The sequence below is a fragment of the Ptychodera flava genome, chromosome 13 (assembly GCF_041260155.1).
Source record: "Ptychodera flava strain L36383 chromosome 13, AS_Pfla_20210202, whole genome shotgun sequence".
Taxonomy (NCBI): Eukaryota; Metazoa; Hemichordata; class Enteropneusta; family Ptychoderidae; genus Ptychodera; species Ptychodera flava.
In genome coordinates, this window is record NC_091940.1 from 41,284,010 (window position 1) to 41,306,573 (window position 22,564).

General features: G+C 36.3%; 5 protein-coding genes across 5 annotated transcripts in view; all 5 read left to right on the forward strand.

Moving 5' to 3' along the window:
- The window catches only part of LOC139148473 (uncharacterized), a 55,059-nt gene extending 47,349 nt beyond the window's left edge, over positions 1-7,710 (forward strand). The window contains exons 21-28 of the mRNA XM_070719936.1: positions 876-1,039; positions 1,350-1,448; positions 1,793-1,901; positions 2,486-2,558; positions 3,921-3,978; positions 4,863-4,933; positions 5,144-5,219; positions 5,580-7,710. Coding sequence (XP_070576037.1) covers positions 876-1,039; positions 1,350-1,448; positions 1,793-1,901; positions 2,486-2,558; positions 3,921-3,978; positions 4,863-4,933; positions 5,144-5,219; positions 5,580-5,723 — 794 coding nt within the window. The 3' untranslated portion in view covers positions 5,724-7,710. The remainder of the gene's footprint in view (positions 1-875; positions 1,040-1,349; positions 1,449-1,792; positions 1,902-2,485; positions 2,559-3,920; positions 3,979-4,862; positions 4,934-5,143; positions 5,220-5,579) is intronic.
- An 8,735-nt stretch (positions 7,711-16,445) lies between these two features.
- Positions 16,446-17,795, forward strand: LOC139148619 (NLR family CARD domain-containing protein 3-like). The gene has a single exon (XM_070720104.1). It carries the CDS (start codon positions 16,446-16,448, stop codon positions 17,793-17,795), a length of 1,350 nt encoding a protein of 449 aa, XP_070576205.1.
- Positions 17,796-18,548: 753 nt separating this feature from the next.
- LOC139148620 (protein NLRC5-like) lies at positions 18,549-19,373 on the forward strand. The gene has a single exon (XM_070720105.1). The coding sequence runs from the start codon at positions 18,549-18,551 to the stop codon at positions 19,371-19,373; it is 825 nt and encodes a 274-aa protein (XP_070576206.1).
- A 778-nt stretch (positions 19,374-20,151) lies between these two features.
- LOC139148621 (leucine-rich repeat-containing protein 74A-like) lies at positions 20,152-20,637 on the forward strand. The gene has a single exon (XM_070720106.1). The coding sequence runs from the start codon at positions 20,152-20,154 to the stop codon at positions 20,635-20,637; it is 486 nt and encodes a 161-aa protein (XP_070576207.1).
- A 17-nt stretch (positions 20,638-20,654) lies between these two features.
- Positions 20,655-21,914, forward strand: LOC139148622 (NLR family CARD domain-containing protein 3-like). The gene has a single exon (XM_070720108.1). The coding sequence runs from the start codon at positions 20,655-20,657 to the stop codon at positions 21,912-21,914; it is 1,260 nt and encodes a 419-aa protein (XP_070576209.1).
- The last annotated feature ends 650 nt before the right edge of the window (positions 21,915-22,564 follow it).

The following is a 22,564-nucleotide window of genomic DNA, read 5'->3' on the forward strand; positions in this document are numbered from 1 at the left end:
GACAGATTTGACATGCTAGCAGGGTAAGTGTTCCGGATACCTGGTACTATACCGCTTACTGTTAGTGGTTTACGATGGCCCACTGTAACGTAGAAATGACAGTTCGAACCTAGTAAAATGTTACCTTGAATGGAAATAAGCATATGGCCACTTGTTAATTGATATTTGTGCAGCAATAAGAAAAAAATATTCAAAGAAGAGGAACATTTCGTCTGCAAGAGATCTATTGTGGTGTCTGGAATAGGCAATGCTTACGCTGCTCACATGTTTGACCCATCAAGATTGATCCAAAATGACTTTCAAACTCATTTAATATTTCAATATTTAATATTTCATAAATGTAAAAGCAACATAAGGAAAACAATTATTTTATCCCTAATCAACATTACCCTAAAGACCGAAATTTGACTGTACATAGGGGCGATATGATGAGGAGGCTCATTATCTACAATAAACCGCCGTGGTTGCAAGACATTTCCGAAAACACAGCTTTTGCCGTCTTTAGCGGAAGCAAATCCAATCCTTATGGACACTCGTTGTATAATGAATACGTTTGAGATCTATCCACAGATTCGATTTTGAATTATACATGCATAATGGTGTATTTTCAACAGAGTTTGTTTTCTTGGCTAGAGGGCAAAGTAGGTGAGAGAAAACCGCAGTCGTTAATTATATCGTATCCAAATTTATGCACCATTCAAATCAAGTGTTCATTGAGCAGTTTTGTAGCAGGCGAATAATCACCAGTAGACAATGCAGTGTTCCTGGTTTGATGGTGTATGGTTTCTTCGATACCAAATTCAGGTTTCGTAATAGTGCATATAACAACCCGTATCACTTCATAGACATTTTTGTATATCATCTGTCGGCTACAGGTCTGATTCTGACGTTATTCATGGAACAGCCAGAATACCTTAGCCTTTACGGTCGGGATGTTGGGGCACGTGTTACTATCACGCCCCACGATATCATTTCGCATCCTGCGACTGAAGGTTTCACAATAATGCCGGGGACAAGGACTTCAATAGCTGTTAGCGAGGTTAGTTTGCGTACATAATTTTCATCTTTCCTTGTGTGCTTTGTTTTAATTGATGAATATTTTCGCGTTTAAAATTTCTCATACCGTTGATTAGTGTGCTTATAAAAATAAATTACTTTCCCTATGGTAAGGTCACCAGATTGAAAAACATTAAGATGGAAACAGAAACTGGGATAGGGCGATATCACTGAATTTTGTCATAACGAAGGAGTTGCCTTTAATATTGTCCATATTGCTGTTATTTAAATGAACTGATTGTGTATCAGGGCAATGCCGATTGCGATAGACATGTACCTTTTGCAATTTTCAGGAAAGAATAGTCAGACTTGGAGGTTTGTATGGCAATTGTCACAAGGAAGAAGACGGACAAAATTCGTTATACGGTCCATTTTACAGATATGATGTACAGGTAGGACATTGCTCATCGTTCTTTATGCCGACGGATAGCAAATGCTGAGCGACGACATACGATGAAGTGTGTGGTAACTTGCAAAGATACCTTTATTCGATACAGTCAGAGTAAATGTAATTTGATATGCAAAAAACTTACATCAAGGAACAAATGAGTATTACTGGAGCTCGCAACTCGCACAGCTGTGTAAAATTTTAAAACGTTCATGTCATCGTTTTCAAGGCTTGTACACTATTCTGATGTTTAAACACCTTTGCCAGTTTTGTCAAACAAGTGCGAAATGGCATTTACTGTATTAGCCAAGGGCTGTTTAGTGACAATATTTTAAATTTACTTTTCAGTCATGCAAGAATTTGTGTCTTCATTCGACCATCGTAGATAAATGTGATTGTTCACAAACGATAAATATGGACAGTGTATCACCATGCTCAGTACTCAACAAAACACAAGGTAACAATAATAGATTTTCACCATCCCAAAAGTATCTCGTACACCGTTTCCAATCCCACTGTATTGCTCGATCAAATATTATAATAGCTTTGAGGAACTTTAATTTGTAAACCTTTTTATTCGATCAAATATTATGATAGCTATGTGGAACTTTATAAACGTTTTGACAGATTACTCACGTCTGGAAAGTGATCGTAGGTCTGGGACTTCACCTCGTCTTTTGTTTTGTTCCTATCCTTTAACATGGCATTACAAGAATGTCCACATTTCGCAGGACTCTACTGTAAACTCACAGTAGCCAAGCCCTGGTTCTTTCATTAGTTATTATTGACATTTATGGTTTCAATCCTTAGTTTCCCTTTGCAATGCTAGTGAGATTGTTTTGAAAATAGATGAACAAAATGCGCCATTAAATATGAAAAAGTTGGAGTAGATAAGTTTTACAGACACGATGGGTATTGCGTGAAGGACAATTTTCGTTCACCACGTGACATTGCTTAATACTTACGAATCTGGAGTGTATCTTCATCAAACTTATGTAGACATTGTGATCATACATTAAAAACATTGTTTCTGGAATGTAGATTTGTGCCAGCAACTGGTTACTTATCTATACCGTGCAGGGGCGATTTCCTGTGGATGTGAGAAGACATGTGAGTAAGTACCTGACACATTTATCCCATGTATGGTCACACGTTCTCTTTATATATAGTCATAACACACAGTAAGTGAGGCTACCCACAATTCTCCATGATACGTACACACGGAGATCACTCACTGAACTGAAGCAAATGTCTTCTGTACACAGAATAGCTCGGTCCATATTTCAAAATTCTGGGACCATAGTTTTGATAATCATAATTCTCTAATTTCTCACTGTGAATAATGAGAAGATCAACCTCTTTTCCGCAGAGGAGATAGCAATTTTGTGATTTTGTCAACATAGATTTTGACAGCCATATGCAATATTTTCAAGGAATTTAACAAAGGAAATTAACATATCTAACAGGTGGTATGATGAGACCATCTAGTTACAGATAACTTTGCTTTGACAAGTGTACAATTTTCAGCACCTTCAAACATCGAATTCTTATTCAATTTACTCCTGAATTTTAAACAGGATCAATAATTTTGGAACATAGTTTTAACCAATAATCCTTAAATTAAATTCTAAGTTTCAAATTGTTCAGAAACTGATAAAATTTAAGAAGCCTTTAGCAAAAAATGTCTGAGCACACAAATCAAGGGGCATTGTGGGTAGACTCACTTACTGTGTAACAGTACTCAGCAGATTTAAAAAAATTCTTATTGTTATGCCCAGGGCTATCAGTAGCAGTATAATATGCGTGTACTTCGTGTACTCGCTCAACACTTTTTGGCGGGATGCTGTATACAAATGGGTTTATCAATATCGGAAACAATTCTCTAATCTTTCTCAACTCTTATCTTATTGAAACTTATGCTTTGAAACCAAACTTTTTTTGGAAATATACAATAATATCCAAACTTTTTACGTCATCTACAAAGAATGAATAATATCCAAACTTTTTACGTCATCTACAAAGAATGTATCGGTATTCCTTTCTCGACAGACGGACAGACAGAAAAGACTGACGTAAAAGACGAGATAAGATATTACCTCCCTCCCGGCCTCCTCTTCCCTCCATCCGTATACCCTTACATACTACGTTTGCACACACCACAGTCCAGAGGGACTGTGCACACACATACGTGCATGCAACACATAGGAACGCGGATGAGTTGGTGCATACGTATATAGACATGAAGATAGTTCACATGAAAGTCAATAATAATTGACAATCAGGATAGATAGCAAAATGATGTCATATTTCTTCAATATTTTGCCTTCTCAATTAGCAGCTTATCACAATTACCTGACTAAGTTTTCATCTTTCTGATCCGAAAGAGGGAGAGATAATAATCTCATGGTCCCGTTGGTATTAGGAACCGGTCTACAAATCTATGAACTCTTCGATTATTTTCTCTTTCTGTTTTCAGGGACATCAATTATCAGTTAGTTCCTGCACTGTCAATATGGCCCTCCAAGGTGTATTTGGTAAGATGCAATTATGCTGTTAACCATGTTTTACACTGTCCTACCAGCAACATGAAACTAGAGCGTATTGAGTATGTGTCAACGTAAAATATCAGAGTGGAATGGTGCACATTGTATAATGTAAACGAAATATTCCGGTTTTCAAGTGGTAAATCATGATAAAAGTATGGAAATATTCTGTTAACGGAGAAAGAAAACACGATGTATGACAACTGATGTATATTTAAGCGAGCAAGAAAAATTGCTTTCGATACTTGGTAACAACAGTTTCATTGTTTTCACAAATTTCATATTTTCTTAATCATTTTACATACTTCTTCATTTTCAAGGGATAGACATCGCCTTTTGTATGGAGATAACAGTCGCTTTTTTCTATGGGGATACAAGTCACCGTCATAATATTATTGCTAACGTTTCTGATTATTAATACATCGCTTAAACTCGCCCTGAACTTTGCTAAGCAATAATCGTCTACATGAGTTAGTGTTTACTACCTTCTTGACTTTTGAATCCTTATTTGCATCTTTAAAAACGCTTGAAGAGGGCTGTCCAACACAATCTCATGTTTATGTCATATATTGCTTTCGGACCATGTGAATATATGAAAAATTAAACCAAATTATATACTGCAGGTATAGCGACCATTCGTTGTGACACTTTGCTTACTCACTACAGCGACAAACGTCCAGTCATAAAACAAAGAAAGAGAGACGGATTGAGATGATGACTGCAAATTTTCCTCCTTTTTGAATGACCAATAGGAAAATACGGGATTCGTGCCGATATTGTGCATAATATGCATGACAAGTATTCATACCACTGATATATATGATTAGCAACTAATGTTTCTTTATTCACGATTTTTATTTTGCCTTCTTATTAAGAAACACCTACTGAGGGCGCTGCATTCGACGAATGAAAAGACACGTGACATTAATGATCTGGAATCTGCAAGGCAAGCAAATTTATTGTATAGTTAAAAGAGTTTGTTGGAAATTTCAAAATAAATATCTTGTCTGAATTATTTTTTGCTGTCGTTTTTTCCAGGGAAGGGGCTTGTAGACGTTATCTTTCCTGTCATAGGAGTGTCCTTTATGACGATATAGCAGAATTAAAAAACTTACTAACTGTAACAAACAAATCAAGTATTCATTTTTCCCTACAGCTTGAACCTTGCTAATTTAGCCATATACTTCGATGAGCTTACCTACCAGGAAATACGAGAAGAACCTGCATACCCTGTAAGAATTATCTCCTACTTTTATTGTCGTCAATTTGATAAATTTATTGTATATTAATCCCCTACTTTCGAATACAGTTTTTGAAATTGTTTGGTGATATACACATAAGCCTATATGATCAAGGTAAAATCATGTGTGATATTATAATAAAGTTTGAAGGTGGAACTCAAGTAGAAAAATTTAGCGATAGTATGCCCGTTTTACGAAAATTTAACTCAATAGATTTAAGTGAGGTGATCGCAACTTTTGATATGTGCATTTAGTATGTGCATTTAATAGTGCTGTCGATTGATGATCTATCAAATCTGAATTATTACACAAAATGAAATCCTAATTTTCAACATTATTTTTCATCTACAGATACAGAACTTGTTTAGTGATATCGGTGGATCACTTGGGCTTTATATCGGTCTGTCCATTATCACCGTCTTTGAGTTCTTTGAATTCGTATTGGAGACTCTTCGCGTGTGTTTTCGTAAGGACAATGGAAGAAAACATTCTTGAATGACCATAGGTCAGCAACGTTTGTATTTGAATAGGTTTAATAGAAGTACTGTTAATGTTACTTTTTTGTTTTAATATAACGACAAACAGTCAATGTAATGAGTTGAAAATGAAAATATTTGCTGTTGAATGCATACTACGATGTTTGCCTTTTTCAATACAAGTGTGGTATGTATTTATTTGCTAATAGATTTGCTTAATATGTACTAGAAGAACTTGAGCGTTTTAGAACCACTGAAGAAAAAATATTTAGCATACACTTTCAATGTGTTTATCAATATTACACAGTACGACTATCGGGTATATATATTAGTTTTCATTAGTGATGTACCCGCTATCATGTTTACCTAATGCCGTATTCGTGCACTTGATGATTGCACATGCCCATATCGGCATTCTGCGATGTGTGTACGCCAGCTGGCTTTGGCGACATGTACGGTTTATGATGTAGCAAGGTATACATTTCTATGTGCAAACAAAAGGTAATAACTTTTTTCATTGAACCTACGGCAATGATAAGCAATAAACATTACTCGTATTTTAAGTATAATATTATCAAAAAATTACAGCTTCATGAGTCTGGATGGTAGTCTTATAAGGCAGAAATTAGGAGGAGGATTCCTTACATTTTTAGAAGTACATTTTGTTTTCCGTTTATCTCCTTGCAGACATTCAGAGAGATAAATGTTTTTGAGGAGAAATATAATACTTTGCATTGCTTTAAAGCAATCCCTGCACAGCTGTACAGAAAACTAATTCGAAATAGGGAAAGCTGTTGCCATAATAAGGATCAGCCAAGTCGATAGGTTTTCGGAAAATGTACATGATTTTCTCTTACAGAGAATGACAAAGCCAGTAAAAACTTTCAACTTTACTGTACCTGTAATCACCCCTTATCAATGAATTTTATCTAGTCACTTCCTAAGACATTTGTTAATTTTACAGCTCCAACATGACATTACACAGCAAAGCAAAAGTCTCTTAACACTTTTAACATTAGAATGTAAAATACTGTTCTGAAAATTCATATTTGAAGATATTTAAAATATCGAAATCAACCGTATTTGAAAATTTGTAATGAGTGATATCTGTTACCTTATTTTCCGTTACTGGCAAAAATGTATTTTTATCAAACAAATATTTACACAAAATTATTATGATAGGCTTATTTATGTCATACTTTTAACAACAACGTCAATGAATAATTAAATTAATGACTAAGTCCACGTGGCTTATTGAACCTAATTACAAGTCAAATTAAATCTATCGTTTTTAACACAACGAAGACTTATTGACCTCGAGCTTTATTGGATATATTTAAGTAAGTTTATGGTTTCTTTTCATAAATCCCTGACAGGATAATGAATTTTTAATTTATCAATTTCGGAGCTTTCCGTTCAAAGTAGTCACACCAAACATATGTGAGTAAATGAGTTTGCCCAATAGTTTGCGTATGTTTTAGTTTGTGCGTTGAATTGTTTGTAACTAGATGTTTATAGCGCATAACTCATCACTTTTGACGGAAAGTTTATATGATAAGGTACATAACATGTTCAAATATTCGCGTTTAGGAAATTCCTTTTACATTCAGGTTACGTCATTTCGTAGGCCACACCCACTTTTCTCGGCAGGGCTCGGCGAAGAGTCCCCTATATGCAATTATCTGCTGCTGTACACTTAACCTTGATGCGGGGCAATCGCCATTTTAGCACTGCATGTCTTTCTTAATTGTGACTCTAGAGGGCACACTGAAAAGACTCTTTCCATCGAATACCAAATCGCACATATGATTTTATTTGTATTCTGAACCTTCGATCATTACCTTCACTTGTTGCTATATTAATCAATATACAGTAGTAGCATTATGTAACTGATAGAATATCTTTGCGGCTGTGTAATATTAAATTTGCTCTGTGCCCGGTTTCTCGCCTTGAGAAACATTCACTCAAATTTCCATTAAAGATTACGTCACAGAGATTTCCTAAGTAAATTTTTTACTGTCGTATGTGTCTGTCTATAAAGGTTCCAAAACCGTTTACATTACTTTTTGTCTGGTAACTACTGCTTGAACCACTGCGCTTGCTTCCAAGATTTGTTTTTCTAAACTAAGTGAGAAATTTCTAAATAATTATGCACAAGTTAAAAGTACTTTTTAGCGCTAAAACGAATCTGTAATAAATGGCCTTCAGCACTGTTTCAGACTAAAGAAACTGTCTGCTGTTGGCAAACAAAAACAGAAGAATTCATATGGTGTGAACCATTGCATTGGAGGTAATTTAAATATTCATAGTGTTAGCATCTGGAGTTCACTGGACAGTGTCAATACACACAACTGTTACATGTGGGTCTAGGATTTAGCGTTACCGATGAATCGAAGTAAATTCACGCCAAATGAAATGCCAGAAAAATTCCAGTATTGCGGTATATTTACAACCATTTTCAGTTTTAGATAGCGAAGCCACTGCAGTGAACTGCAATTAAATTGCTCACACTAATTAGTTTCAGCTGTAGCCAGCTGGCAAAGTTGACAACATTGTATGTCCCATGCAGATAGTTTTTCTGGGGAAGTGAAATAAATAAGATTGGTAATACACAGGAACAAACATTTCAACTGGTCTGAGAACTAAATTACATAGTACAAAATAAATACAGTAAATATTTCAATGAAAAGCCGGGAAAATATTAAATCCTACCATAAGGTACTGACTTGATGATGTCGGGAAGTCGGGTTACACCAATTGCACAATCATGACGCTCTCTTCAACAATAAGGCCATCTTGTACAAAGCGCTAGTGTTGACATGACAGAAACACGGAGACTGATTTCAATAACTTCAGCCACAATTTTCACATTGGTGACGTTGGTTCAACACGTGCACAGTTCAGAAGCAACGCATCTGCAGCATACTGCAAAAGCACTTAACAGAGACAATCGTGCCAGATTGAAAGTGATGAGGACCGTTGCACGTTTATCTTCAGCGTCGTAATTATTGGTGACAGAAATGTTCAAAATCCCGGCCAATATCCGTCAATTTCGTTCCATAAGAATAGTCTGCCGTGATAATGTTTACGCGGTCTCGGAGCACACAAAACACAGGTTGAGAAGAGAGTTCTCCTTGGTAGTTCTAGAACTCCGTTAGGTAGTTCTGAAACTACCTCCGGGATTTCTAGAACTTCCCTCGAAAAATTCAGTCTGCCTGTTATACGAAAACAAAATCCACGTGCAATGCCTGTTTGTAGAATTATATTTATTCCCACGGTACAAACAGATGTGCGTGTAGGTTTCATTGAGATAGATTTATTGTTAATTTAGGATGGATTATTGGTGTCCACTGCCATTATTATAAAATTCTTATAAAATCACCCTCTGCATCAGCATATTCCAGTAAAAATCCCATCTGAGCAAGCTGACTAACACCCTCAACGTTGACTACAGATATTTTCAATGCTTTTTATAAGAGAAAAAATATGATGTATTATGTAAGTTGACCTCCTGATTTTGTTTAGTTATTCTTTTATTTGAAATGATTACTATGATGGATATGACATGTCCTGGATGGACAACGGTATTTAATGAGATAGTCTTTGTAAAGTTTATGTCCACATAGGACACGTTAATAAACAAACAAATAAATAAATAAATAAATAAATAAAAAACAACAAAAATAAAGACTTAGAAGCCATAGCTGCAATTTGATGCCATTGGAAATCGAAGTCAAAACATATGAATCAAAACGAACTTTTTTCGGGTACAGTAATATTCGCTCAGCCAGAGGCAGACAACGTGCGATCTTAAATTCTCTGCATCTTAACAGCTATGGGATTATAAGATGGGATATACCACAACACTGCGATTCTGAATTTGGCAAAATTTAATCGTCTTTATGTGCATTTTTTACCAAACGTAATGATGAACTAAAGTACACAGTGGACAATAATTTGTACTTAAATTTCGGTGAAGACACCACACCAGACACTCCGAAACAAATTACTTACCTGACGGATGCCAGTACTTTTGTTGTGAATATTGAATGATGTCTCATATTTGAAAGTCTACCTCGCAACTGCGAATAATGAAATGTTTACTCACACGGATATAGAGTCAGTTTAATTTCCAATGTGGCATTTGTTGTCACACAATATGGTTTACTCGCATTATTTGAACAAATGAAATGCAAGCATAGCGCATGAAACGGATATAATCAACCTTATAAGGCCAGAGAGCAACAGATTGCGGTGAAAAAACACACAGCGTGAGCTTTTGATTGCTCAACCAAGAGTAATGCAAACAAAATTCGTTTATATGTTTTACTCCCTCCACAAAATCATTTGGATTACTTAAGCTATAATGAGGAACGTTTTCATCAAAATCAAGCCGTTAACGCTGCTATTTACCTAAGTCATTGGTATCGCTTGGGGACCGATGTGACTAAAACGGCATTAAGTGTATTAGACTGAACCGTGCCTGTTGTATAGTTTTCAGAGAATTTATTTACAAAAGCAAAAGTCAACAGGTTGAACGTATAGTCATATAGCTTTATATTTAACTAGCTTTAACAAGATGAGTTACAACTGGTCAAGGAAATACATTTATTATATACTTACCTACATCAAATTTATCGGGCGCATGTGAATCACCAATGTGACCACTTTGATGTAAACACCAGTGAAGTAGTCTCACAGTGCTCAGCGTCATTTGGTAAAGCCTGTCCGTCAATATATTTTGCAAACCACATTCACTCTTAAATTTGATTTAATATGTATTCTTTAGATTATACAGTCACCTGTAATCTAAATATGCCTATATATGGTCAAAGGGGCGTTCCTTGTTATTCAAAATGCCCATGTGAGGACACTGTTTTTAAAAAGCGGCCAACCGCTTAAAATCTTTCATTGGTTAGATTTTCTCTTTCCATGGTAACTGTGGCAAAATTGGAACAGGTGACAGTATACCTTTAATAAATCCATGAAATGCAATATTCATTGAGAATGTTACTTCACTCTTAACTTGAAATATGTAAGTTATCTCAGCTTCCCATGTTCTGAGAGAAGTGCATGAACAGTTATCGACAAATGCAAACGATTGTAAATGAAATAATATAAACTATTTCATTGATTACATACAATGCCTGAAGGTCTTTGCTAAGATACTCTTACTTTTACTCAGACACTGTAATTCAATCCTGAATGAAGCATAGAAGTATTGCTAAGCAAAACCAAAAGTGAAAGTACAATTATTTTGGGGGCTGGGCCTTCAAATTATTCGAGCGCCTCCGTCCAAATTACACATTCGTTCTAACACTCATAAATTTTGATAGTTTCCTGTCGAATTCGATAAAAATGGGATGACACGCCACCAACACATCCACGCTCAGTACGCTAGATCACTGTTATTCTTCAATATTTCTGCTCGTCATGTTTTTGCGTTATGGTGATATTTAGCATTGTAGTTTGTGTTTGGTCCATGAATCAATTACAGTTTCTTGGTCAACTTCATTGTAGACTTAATGCGCAGTATTTAGTTCGTCAATGCAACTTGTCAGTGGGCTACATACATTTCTATTGTTTAAAATTGAATCCAAGTCTTGGTTTGAATTTCATGATCAGCATTGTGAATTCAGCACACAGATATACAGTCATTATGCATTCATCAGGCAGAAATACAGTAAATGTCGACAATATTATTACTGTGTATTTTAACATGCTATGGCAAGAATTTGTATTTAATTGACAAAAAGTACAATTACGTGGCCATAATTTGCTCATATGTTGCAATGAGCATAATTACACTGTGAAAAATAAAATTGGATATTACCCTACATGTATGCCGTTTATATTAATACGAAATGACGTTTCGTGCAGCCTGGGCCTCACTCTTGAAAAATAAATACACCCAATGCTGGTTTACTGAAATCGTGGAGTCTCAAACTGGTTCATTACTCGAAACATCATACATTGAAAACTCTGTCGTTTGCTGTTACCAACAGTATGGCTTTACCAACACTTTGCCAGTTAATTACCCCGTAATTTCTAACGAGACATGACCAAGTAACAGTGACTGTCTGATAAGAATCTAATCAAATAAGTAAGCAATCTTGTCAAAATTTTTCTTAAAGTATATTGATGAATTTTCTGTACTAAAATAATATATTCTAAAAACTACTTTTGTAGCGAAAAAGTTTGAAATGAACATATCACTGCTGTCGGCCCTTTGTAATTTTGGACCAGCGAGGTTGACTGTCCCTGCATTTGGGAAATCAGTTAGAGAAGCCCACCACTTGGTCTAGTGTTTTCATCAGAAGCTGGCAGTGGACGCAATTCAACGGTTGTGAAATTTAAAGTTATGTTATTGAACAGCACCGAAATTGATGTCTCACAATTTACACCTAAATTCGATCAAACTGCAAAAGTTAAATGGCCAAGGTGTTGTTTTATTCGACGTGTATCAGCGATTTTTACGACATTAACACAGCAGGGCTTGGTGTCATCTTTTTTACATCTTTAATCAGCTACATACTCTCAGTTACACAACATACCTGGGCCACTCCACACACGTCAGACACTGAGACATTATCAAATCACCACACTTTGCAATGTCATGCATGTTTCTTCTTTATTCCCAATGAACAAATGAGAGTGAAAGGTCAGGTAGCCTTAGGAATATGACCGGCTTGACCAGTATCATATAAAACTGACATGTTCAAAATATTGTGAAGTTTCTGACTCGACTTAACGGTATTTTTGTTTCACAATAAACTTTTAAACATGACGATCCTAATTACATAAATGTAAAAACTGAAATACGGTTTTTACAAGGCATTCATATTACTACAATACTCGCAAACATAATGGAACAACGATGGTGGAAATTTTAAAAACGCGCGTAATATAGATATAACAGTAAACAATTTAACTAACTGATTTCCCAAATGCAGGGACAAATAATCTTTATATGCATTTCCGATAGGGCTTCTTTTGAGCTCTTAATTCTCTGTCAATGAACTGCCTTAGTGACCAAACCATTAATACTTACATTCCCGTCATTCTATGGTACAACAATGTCTGTTGACTTTGTCTCCTTACCACTCTTAACAAAAACAGGGAGAGTGTTTACCTATGAAACATTGCTTAGCCTACACCTCATGCATTGGCCCCTATTAATCAAAACATCGGCAAAATTACACAAAGTATACTTACAGTCTGGTGGATCTGACAAAAACGATATTATTAGTCTTTTAATGAATATTCGGGAACCAATAAGCTATATGTCCAGGCTCACTTGATAATTATACCACTCCAGGTCATGTGACCTATTGTTCTTGCCATTCATTTATTCCTGAAAACATGACTGACACCTATTGTTCTTATGCAAAATAAGTAATCAGTCATACTTTTATTCATATGTAAATAAGTAATCACCACACTTTAATGAAAGAAAATCATTATCATATCAATAAAAGTGTAGTGATTACTTATTTAAATATGAAAAAAAGTATGACTGATTACTAATTTGCAAGAGAACAATAGGTCAAGTCGAGATGTCTAAAGCATTCACACACATTCAATAACAAAATGAAGACAATTTGTTCAACTGATATGTTATAGCATCACATTTTATAATTCAATTTTAACTTTGCTCAATGTAAGCAACATGATTTGTTGATGAAGACTGTCCATCTTTAGATTCGGCGTCTTCTTGGTTGGACCAATCTTGTCTGTTTTGTTACATTGTTTTGTCGTAACTTGAGAAACTGGTTTACTTACAGATTCCTCTGATTTAACACTAGTATATGGAGGTGGTAGTAATATATTCGACACATGCTTTTGTCGTGCAGTAGACATACATTTGAGGCGCGTAAACCGTCATCTGATCTGTGACCTGTTTGTTCTTTGATAAGCTGCTCATCGAATCCCTGATGGTATAAAGATGTTGCTGCATTCACCTGAAATTATCAAACACAAAACATATGTCACGAATAGCATGGAAATAAGTACAGCCTTTTTGTAACGTTTGTGGAATAGTCGAAAGAAATTCTGTGATACTGCCGCACACACAACAAATTGTTATGGTCAATGAATTTAATTTTATAACTTTACAGAATTCGTTTTGTGTATAAATATTTTAGTAAAAGAATAAATTACCTTGCCAGAATATCCAGTGTGCTGGCAGTCTGGCCAAGCCATCTTGCACATTTGCTTTGTGTAAAGACGTATATTTTCTGGCAGGAGAACTTGATTATCCCTTGGCAAGGGTCATCGATAGTACAATCCCGTCCGGTGTTATCATTGCCAAGTACTTTTTTATAAGTTGAAGTACACATCGTGGATTTTATGCGCTCCGTAGTAGCGGCTGCTCTTGTAGGGCAGTTTGCCCGTGTAAAATCCACTTTGGTTGTTTTTACATGGCCGTCCATGGAACTCGAGGAAGTCTCTTGGGTCATCAGATCAGACAAGTTGACAAGGTCCATCTTGACCAGTCGAAAACACGAAAATGGTATTGAAACCCTGATGCATCCACGAGGCAATCACATGCATCTACAGATTGAATTCCTTCTCGCTAGCCAATAGCCAACAAGATAGAGTAAGGCAAGCCATTTTATTTAACCAATCAGACTAAAACAGTTTCCTTCTACACAGGTGCATTATACCACTCTGTAGCCCTTATTCAAATGCAGATTTGCAGTTGACCAGACCCCTTGTCCTACTTGTCTGGGATAGGTCATTCTCCCAAACTCGCATGCCAGGTGCATAATGACCTCTGTGAACCTTTCGACGTACAATGGGTCACTCCATTCCATTGTGGGTATTCAAATCAAAAGTAGACGATTTATTGACAGTAATTTTCAAATTTTAGAGAAGATTGGCCTGTTTTTCGTGGTATAAGTCGTTAATCGCACCTCGTAGGTGAGCTGTTACAGTTGTAATCACAACACTTATGGTCAAGTGTGGTGATTACAACTGTAACAGCACACCTACTCGTGCAATTAACTATACAAATATGCCCGTAACAATTGGATGATTTCTTGTAAATTTTAAGATACGTTTCTGTAGAATTTAGACTTTTCAACGGTGGTTTATGGGCCATACGTCTTATTGAGATACTGGGCATCAAATGTGCATATTGGCTGTGTCGTGCCTAATGTAAACTGTGTCTCTGTACGTTGAATAGATTATTAACATTTAGAAAGCAGCAGGCCTGCGCATTTAACATCACTCAGTCGATCAAATATTGATTTGTTTAGAACCATGTGATTCTCTGTGTCTACTATGATTGGTGCCAATGCTGCCGCTATTATGAGTCTGATACGGCTGAACAGTGTGTTATATCTCATAGTCGTCAGTGTGCCAAGATAGGTTGCATGGTAAGAGTCAACTGACCTAGAGCTGAGTTTACTAACCACTTTGCTACTGACCATATTCATAGAGCCTTTCTCCGTCAATTGAGGACAGCTGTCGTCAACGCTTCAGTCCGCGGTGAAGTCTTAAGTGCAAGACAGACAGTCAGATGCTTAATAGAGTGTCAAGGGCATATTATTGTAAGTAACCCGACATCACTAAGTATCTCGTGGTGAGCTGTGTAATGTTAACTTTTATTTTACTTGTAATCTTTACTCTATCATTTCAGTACATTTTGAGTGTAAAATATAGGTTTCAGACCAGTTAAAATGTACTGTTTGTTTATGCGTTTCTCTCTTTGCCCCAAAACGTCAGTTTTCTTTACTTCTTAATTGGCTAGTTTCTTTCGCAACATTTTGACCAGGTCTATCCCTAGGCCAACTTGTGAAGGTTTCGACCTCGTCCAGGAAAGATTGCCCATCTTTTATTGGCGTGCACTAATTGAGTATGGGAATTTGAAACTTGCTGAGATTTGCATCGGTATAGCAGCACGCAATCGGAAGAGTGATTAATTTAACCTGGGTAAATAATGAGTCTGCGAAGAGCCATATTTGTAACCATTTGTCGCTGAGGACAGAAAGTACTTGAAAGCCAAACTTAAAGCTGCAGCTGAAGGGGAAGAAAGATACAATTAGAGCAAAACAAAAAGGAGTAGAGCAAAAAGAAAATGAAGAAACGAAGAGATGTTAATATATCATCTATGCAGAATTCTAATTGTTATGATACATGTTAAGAAAACCAGGTAAACATTTAAACTCGTATACTAATGTTCTTCCAGTGAGAGTAAAGTGTCGGGATGTGCTGTACTACTGTCATTTACTTGTAATTGTCTACGTCTTTCACTCTCACTGTTAGGTATCTATATCCCGATTGACAGACAATGTGGACAAGTGACGGAAAACCAATTCTTTACAGGGCGAACTGGCTGTTCAAAGAACGAGACCAAAACAGGCGCGCAACGTAAGTGCGACATATTTAAGTTGCTTAATATTTAATGAAATGTCCAATTGATGCGCGATGAAAATTTTATTGGAAAAGAAACTCCATGCCTTCACACGACATATGTTAAACCAACAACTTACTTTAATATTAATTTATGAAAGTCCGGAAAGAATTTACAATTAAATGTAGACCATTACAACTATGCCCTATACATTTCATGCTAGCAAAATACAATAAACCGTTTATTGAAAACAGTATGTGTACTATCTATTGAAACTCTCCAGCCACATAAATTCTTAAATTGACTGGGCTGCAACATTAAGATCTCAGTCATAATAACATTGGTGATGTTGGTGGTGAGAGTTTAAGTAAAGGGATGGAGAATATGACTGGGCTGCAACATTTAGATCTCAGTCATAATAACATTGGTGATGTTGGTGCTGAGTGTTTAACTAAAGGGGCAGAGAATATAACTCTGCTGCAACGTTTAGATCTCAGTCATTATAACATTGGTGATGTTGGTGCTGAGAGTTTAAGTAAAGGGGCAGAGAATATGACTCGGCTGCAACATTTGGATCTCAGTCATAATAACATTGGTGATGTTGGTGCTGAGAGTTTAAGTAAAGGGATGGAGAATATGACTGGGCTGCAACATTTAGATCTCAGTCATAATAACATTGGTGATGTTGGTGCTGAGAGTTTAAGTAAAGGGATGGAGAATATGACTGAGCTGGAACATTTAGATCTCAGTCATAATAACATTGGTGATGTTGGTGCTGAGAGTTTAAGTAAAGGGATGGAGAATATGACTAGGCTGCGACGTTTAGATCTCAGTCATAATAACATTGGTGATGTTGGTGCTGAGAGTTTAAGTAAAGGGATGGAGAATATGACTCTGCTGCAACGTTTAGATCTCAGTCATAATAACATTGGTGATGTTGGTGCTGAGAGTTTAAGTAAAGGGATGGAGAATATGACTCGGCTGCAACATTTAGATCTCAGTCATAATAACATTGGTGATGTTGGTGCTGAGAGTTTAAGTAAAGGGATGGAGAATCTGACTAGGCTGCAACATTTAGATCTGAGTCATAATAACATTGGTGATGTTGGTGCTGAGAGTTTAAGTAAAGGGATGAAGAATATGACTGAGCTGGGACATTTAGATCTCAGTCATAATAACATTGGTGATGTTGGTGCTGAGAGTTTAAGTAAAGGGATGGAGAATATGACTCAGCTGGGATGTTTAGACCTCAGTCATAATAACATAGGTGATGTTGGTGCTGAGAGTTTAAGTAAAGGGATGGAGAATATGACTCAGCTGGAACATTTAGATCTCAGTCATAATAACATTGGTGATGTTGGTGCTGAGAGTTTAAGTAAAGGGATGGAGAATATGACTCGGCTGCAACGTTTAGATCTCAGTCATAATAACATTGGTGATGTTGGTGCTGAGAGTTTAAGTAAAGGGATGGAGAATATGACTGAGCTGCAACATTTAGATCTCAGTCATAATAACATTGGTGATGTTGGTGCTCAGTGTCTAAATGATATGATGGTTGGTAAATATAAATCAATAGATATTGATATCAGTCATAATGATATAAAAGATATTGGTGTTGAATTTCTAAGTAGAGAAATGAAACTTTTGAAGACAAAGAACACACATCTAGATCTCAGTCATAAATGCCTTGGAAATTTCGCAGCAGTGACTCTAAGTAAACTCATGAGAATATGATTTTCCTGCAACGTTTAGATCTCAGTCATAATAACATAGGTGATGTTGGTGCTGAGAGTTTAAGTAAAGGGATGGAGAGTATGACAAGGCTGCATTATTTAGATCTAAGTCATAATATCATTGGTGATGTTGGTGCTGAGAGTTTAAGTAAAGGGATAGAGAGTATGACAAGGCTGCATTATTTAGATCTAAGTCATAATATCATTGGTGATGTTGGTGCTGAGAGTTTAAGTAAAGGGATGGAGAATATGACTCAGCTGCACCATTTAGATCTCGGTCATAATAACATTGGTGATATTGGAGCTAAGAGTTAAGTAAAGGGATTGATAAAGGTTTTCAGTGTCCACATTTAAATCTCAGTCATAATAACATTGGTGATTTTGGTGCCATGTGTTTAAGTAAAGGGATTGAGAATATTATTTGGCTGCAACATTTAGATCTCAGTCATAATAACATTGGTGATGTTGGTGCTGAGTGTCTCGGTGAAGGGCTAGAGAATACGATCATTTACATGTGTTATTTAGATCTCAGTCATAATAACATTGGTGATTTTGGTGCTGAGAGTTTAAGTAAAGGGATTGCAAATATGAGATGGCTCCAACATTTAGATCTCAGTCATAATAACATTGGTGATGTTGGTGCTGAGAGTTTAAGTAAAGGGATGAAGAATATGAATGAGCTGGCACATTTAGATCTAAGTCATAATAACATTGGTGAAGTTGGTGCTAAGAGTTTAAGTAAGGGATTGCAAATATGACTTGGCTGAGACATTTAGATCTCAGTCATAATAATATTGGTGATGTTGGTGCTGAGAGTTTAAGTAAAGGGATTGCAAATATGACTCGGCTGGAACATTTAGATCTCAGTCATAATAATATTGGTGATGTTGGTGCTGAGAGTATAAGTAAATGGGTGAGGAATATGACTGAGCTGCAACATTTAGATCTCAGTCATAATGACTTTGGTGATGTTGGTGCCAAGAGTTTAAGTAAAGGGATGAAGAATATGACTTGGCTGCAACATTTAGATCTCAGTCATAATAACATTGGGGATGTTGGTGCCCAGTGTCTTAATGATATAATGGTAGCAATATCACAGCCAATGGATATTGATATCAGTCATAATGATATAAAAGACGTTGGTGTTGAATTTCTAAGTAGAAAAATAAAACATTTGAAGACAAAGAAGACACATCTAGATCTCAGTCATAAATGCCTTGGAAATTTTGCAGCAGTGACTCTAAGTAAACTTATGAGAAATATGAATTGGCTGCAACATTTAGATCTCAGTCATAATAACATTGGTGATGTTGGTGCTGAGAGTTTAAGTAAAGGGATGGAGAATATGACTCTGCTGCAACATTTAGATCTCAGTCATAATAACATTGGTGATGTTGGTGCTGAGAGTTTAAGTAATGTGATGGAGAATATGACTAGGCTTGGACATTTAGATTTCAGTCATAATAAAATTGGTGATGTTGGTGCTGAATGTTTAAGCAAAAGGATGGAGAATATGACTTGGCTGCAACATTTAGATCTCAGTCATAATATATTGGTGATGTTGGTGCTGAGAGTATAAGTAAAGGGGTGAAGAATATGATTTGGCTGAAAATTTAGATCTCAGTCATAATAACATTGGTGATGTTGGTGCTCAGAGTTTAAGTAAAGGGATGGAGAATATGACTTGGCTGCAACATTTAGATCTCAGTCATAATAACATTGGTGATGTTGGTGCTCAGAGTTTAAGTAAAGGGATTGAGAATATGACTTTGCTTCAACATTTAGATCTCAGTCACAATAACATTGGTGATGTTGGTGCTGAGTGTTTCAGTGAAGGGCTAGAGAATACGACCGAGCTGCATTATTTAGATCTCAGTCATAATAACATTGGTGATGTTGGTCCTGAGCGTTTAATTAAAGGGATGAAGAATATGACTAGGCTGCAACTTTTAGATCTCAGTCATAACAACATTGGTGATGTTGGTCCTGAGCGTTTAATTAAAGGGATTGAAAATATGACTAAGCTGCAATTTTTAGATCTTAGTCATAACAACATTGGTGATGTTGGTGCTGCAAGTTTGAGTGTAAGGATGGAGAAAATTATGTATTAGCTGCAACATTTAGATCTCAGTCATAACAACATTGGTGATGTTGGTGCTCAGTGTCTAAATGATATGATGGTTGGTAAATATAAATCAATAGATATTGATATCAGTCATAATGATATAAAAGATATAGGTGTTGAATTTCTAAATAGAGAAATGAAACTTTTGAAGACAAAGAACACACATCTAGATCTCAGTCATAAATGCCTCGGAAATTTCGCAGCAGTGACTCTAAGTAAACTTATGAGAAATATGATTTGGCTGCAACATTTAGATCTCAGTCATAATAACATTGGTGATGTTGGTGCTGAGAGTTTAAGTAAAGGGATGGAGAATATGACTGAGCTGGAACATTTAGATCTCAGTCATAATAACATTGGTGATGTTGGTGCTGAGAGTTTAAGTAAAGGGATGGAGAATATGACTGGGCTGTGGCATTTAGATCTCAGTCATAATAACATTGGTGATGTTGGTGCTGAGAGTTTAAGTAAAGGGATGGAGAATATGACTTGGCTGCAACATTTAGATCTCAGTCATAATAACATTGGTGATGTTGGTGCTGAGAGTTTAAGTAAAGGGATGGAGAATATGACTGAGCTGCAACATTTAGATCTCAGTCATAATAACATTGGTGATGTTGGTGCTGAGAGTTTAAGTAAAGGGATGGAGAGTATGACTCAGCTGCAACATTTAGATATCAGTCTTGATAACTTTGATGATGTGGTGCTGAGAGTTTAAGTAAAGGGGCAGAGAATATGACTCGGCTGCAACGTTTAGATCTCAGTCATAATAACATTGGTGATGTTGGTGCTGAGAGTTTAAGTAAAGGGATGGAGAATATGACTCGGCTGCAACATTTAGATCTCAGTCATAATAACATTGGTGATGTTGGTGCTGAGAGTTTAAGTAAAGGGATGGAGAATATGACTGAGCTGGAACATTTAGATCTCAGTCATAATAACATTGGTGATGTTGGTGCCGAGAGTTTAAGTAAAGGGATGGAGAATATGACTAGGCTGGAACATTTAGATATCAGTCATAATAACATTGGTGATGTTGGTGCTGAGAGTTTAAGTAAAGGGATGGAGAATATGACTAGGCTGGGACATTTAGATCTCAGTCATAATAACATTGGTGATGTTGGTGCTGAGAGTTTAAGTAAAGGGATGGAGAATATGACTAGGCTGCGACATTTAGATCTCAGTCATAATAACATTGGTGATGTTGGTGCTGAGAGTTTAAGTAAAGGGATGAAGAATATGACTGGGCTGGGACATTTAGATCTCAGTCATAATAACATTGGTGATGTTGGTGCTGAGAGTTTAAGTAAAGGGATGGAGAATATGACTCGGCTGCAACATTTAGATCTCAGTCATAATAACATTGGTGATGTTGGTGCTGAGAGTTTAAGTAAAGGGATGGAGAATATGATTAAGCTGGAACATTTAGATCTCAGTCATAATAATATTGGTGCAGTTGGTGCTGAGAGTTTAAGTAAAGTGATTGAGAATATGACTGAGCTGGAACATTTAGATCTCAGTCATAATAATATTGGTGATGTTGGTGCTGAGTGTTTAACTAAAGGGATGGAGAGTATGACTGAGCTGGAACATTTAGATCTCAGTCATAATAATATTGGTGCAGTTGGTGCTGAGAGTTTAAGTAAAGGGACGGAGAATATGACTAAGCTGCAACGTTTAGATCTCAGTCATAATAACATAGGTGATCTTGGTGCCGAGTGTTTAAGTAAAGGGATTGAGAATATGACTTGGCTGCAACATTTAGATCTTAGTCATAATAACATTGGTGATTTTGGTGCCGAGTGTTTAAGTAAAGGGATGGAGAATATGACTGAGCTGCAACATTTTGATCTCAGTCTTAAAAACATTGGTGGTGTTGGTGCTGAGAGTTTAAGTAAAGGGACAGAGAATATGACTCGGCTGCAACATTTTGATCTCAGTCATAATAGGCTAACATTGGTGATGGTGGTGCTGAGAGTTTATCTAAAGGGATAGAGAGTATATTTTGGCTGCAACATTTAGATCTCAGTCATAATAACATTGGTGATGTTGGTGCTGAGAGTTTAAGTAAAGGGATGGAGAATATGACTGAGCTGCAACATTTAGATCTCAGTCATAATAACATTGGTGATGTTGGTGCTGAGAGTTTAAGTAAAGGGATGGAGAATATGACTGAGCTGGAACATTTAGATCTCAGTCATAATAACATTGGTGATGTTGGTGCTGAGAGTTTAAGTAAAGGGATTGAGAATATGACTAGGCTGCAACATTTAGATCTCAGTCATAATAACATTGGTGATGTTGGTGCTGAGAGTTTAAGTAAAGGGATGGAGAATATGACTTAGCTGGAACATTTAGATCTCAGTCATAATAACATTGGTGATGTTGGTGCTGAGAGTTTAAGTAAAGGGATGGAGAATATGACACGGCTGGAACATTTAGATCTCATTGGTGATGTTGGTGCTCAGTGTCTAAATGATATGATGGTTGGTAAATATAAATCAATAGATATTGATATCAGTCATAATGATATAAAAGATATAGGTGTTGAATTTCTAAATAGAGAAATGAAACTTTTGAAGACGGAGAACACATGTCTATATCTCAGTCATAAATGCCTCGGAAATTTCACAGCAGTGACTGTA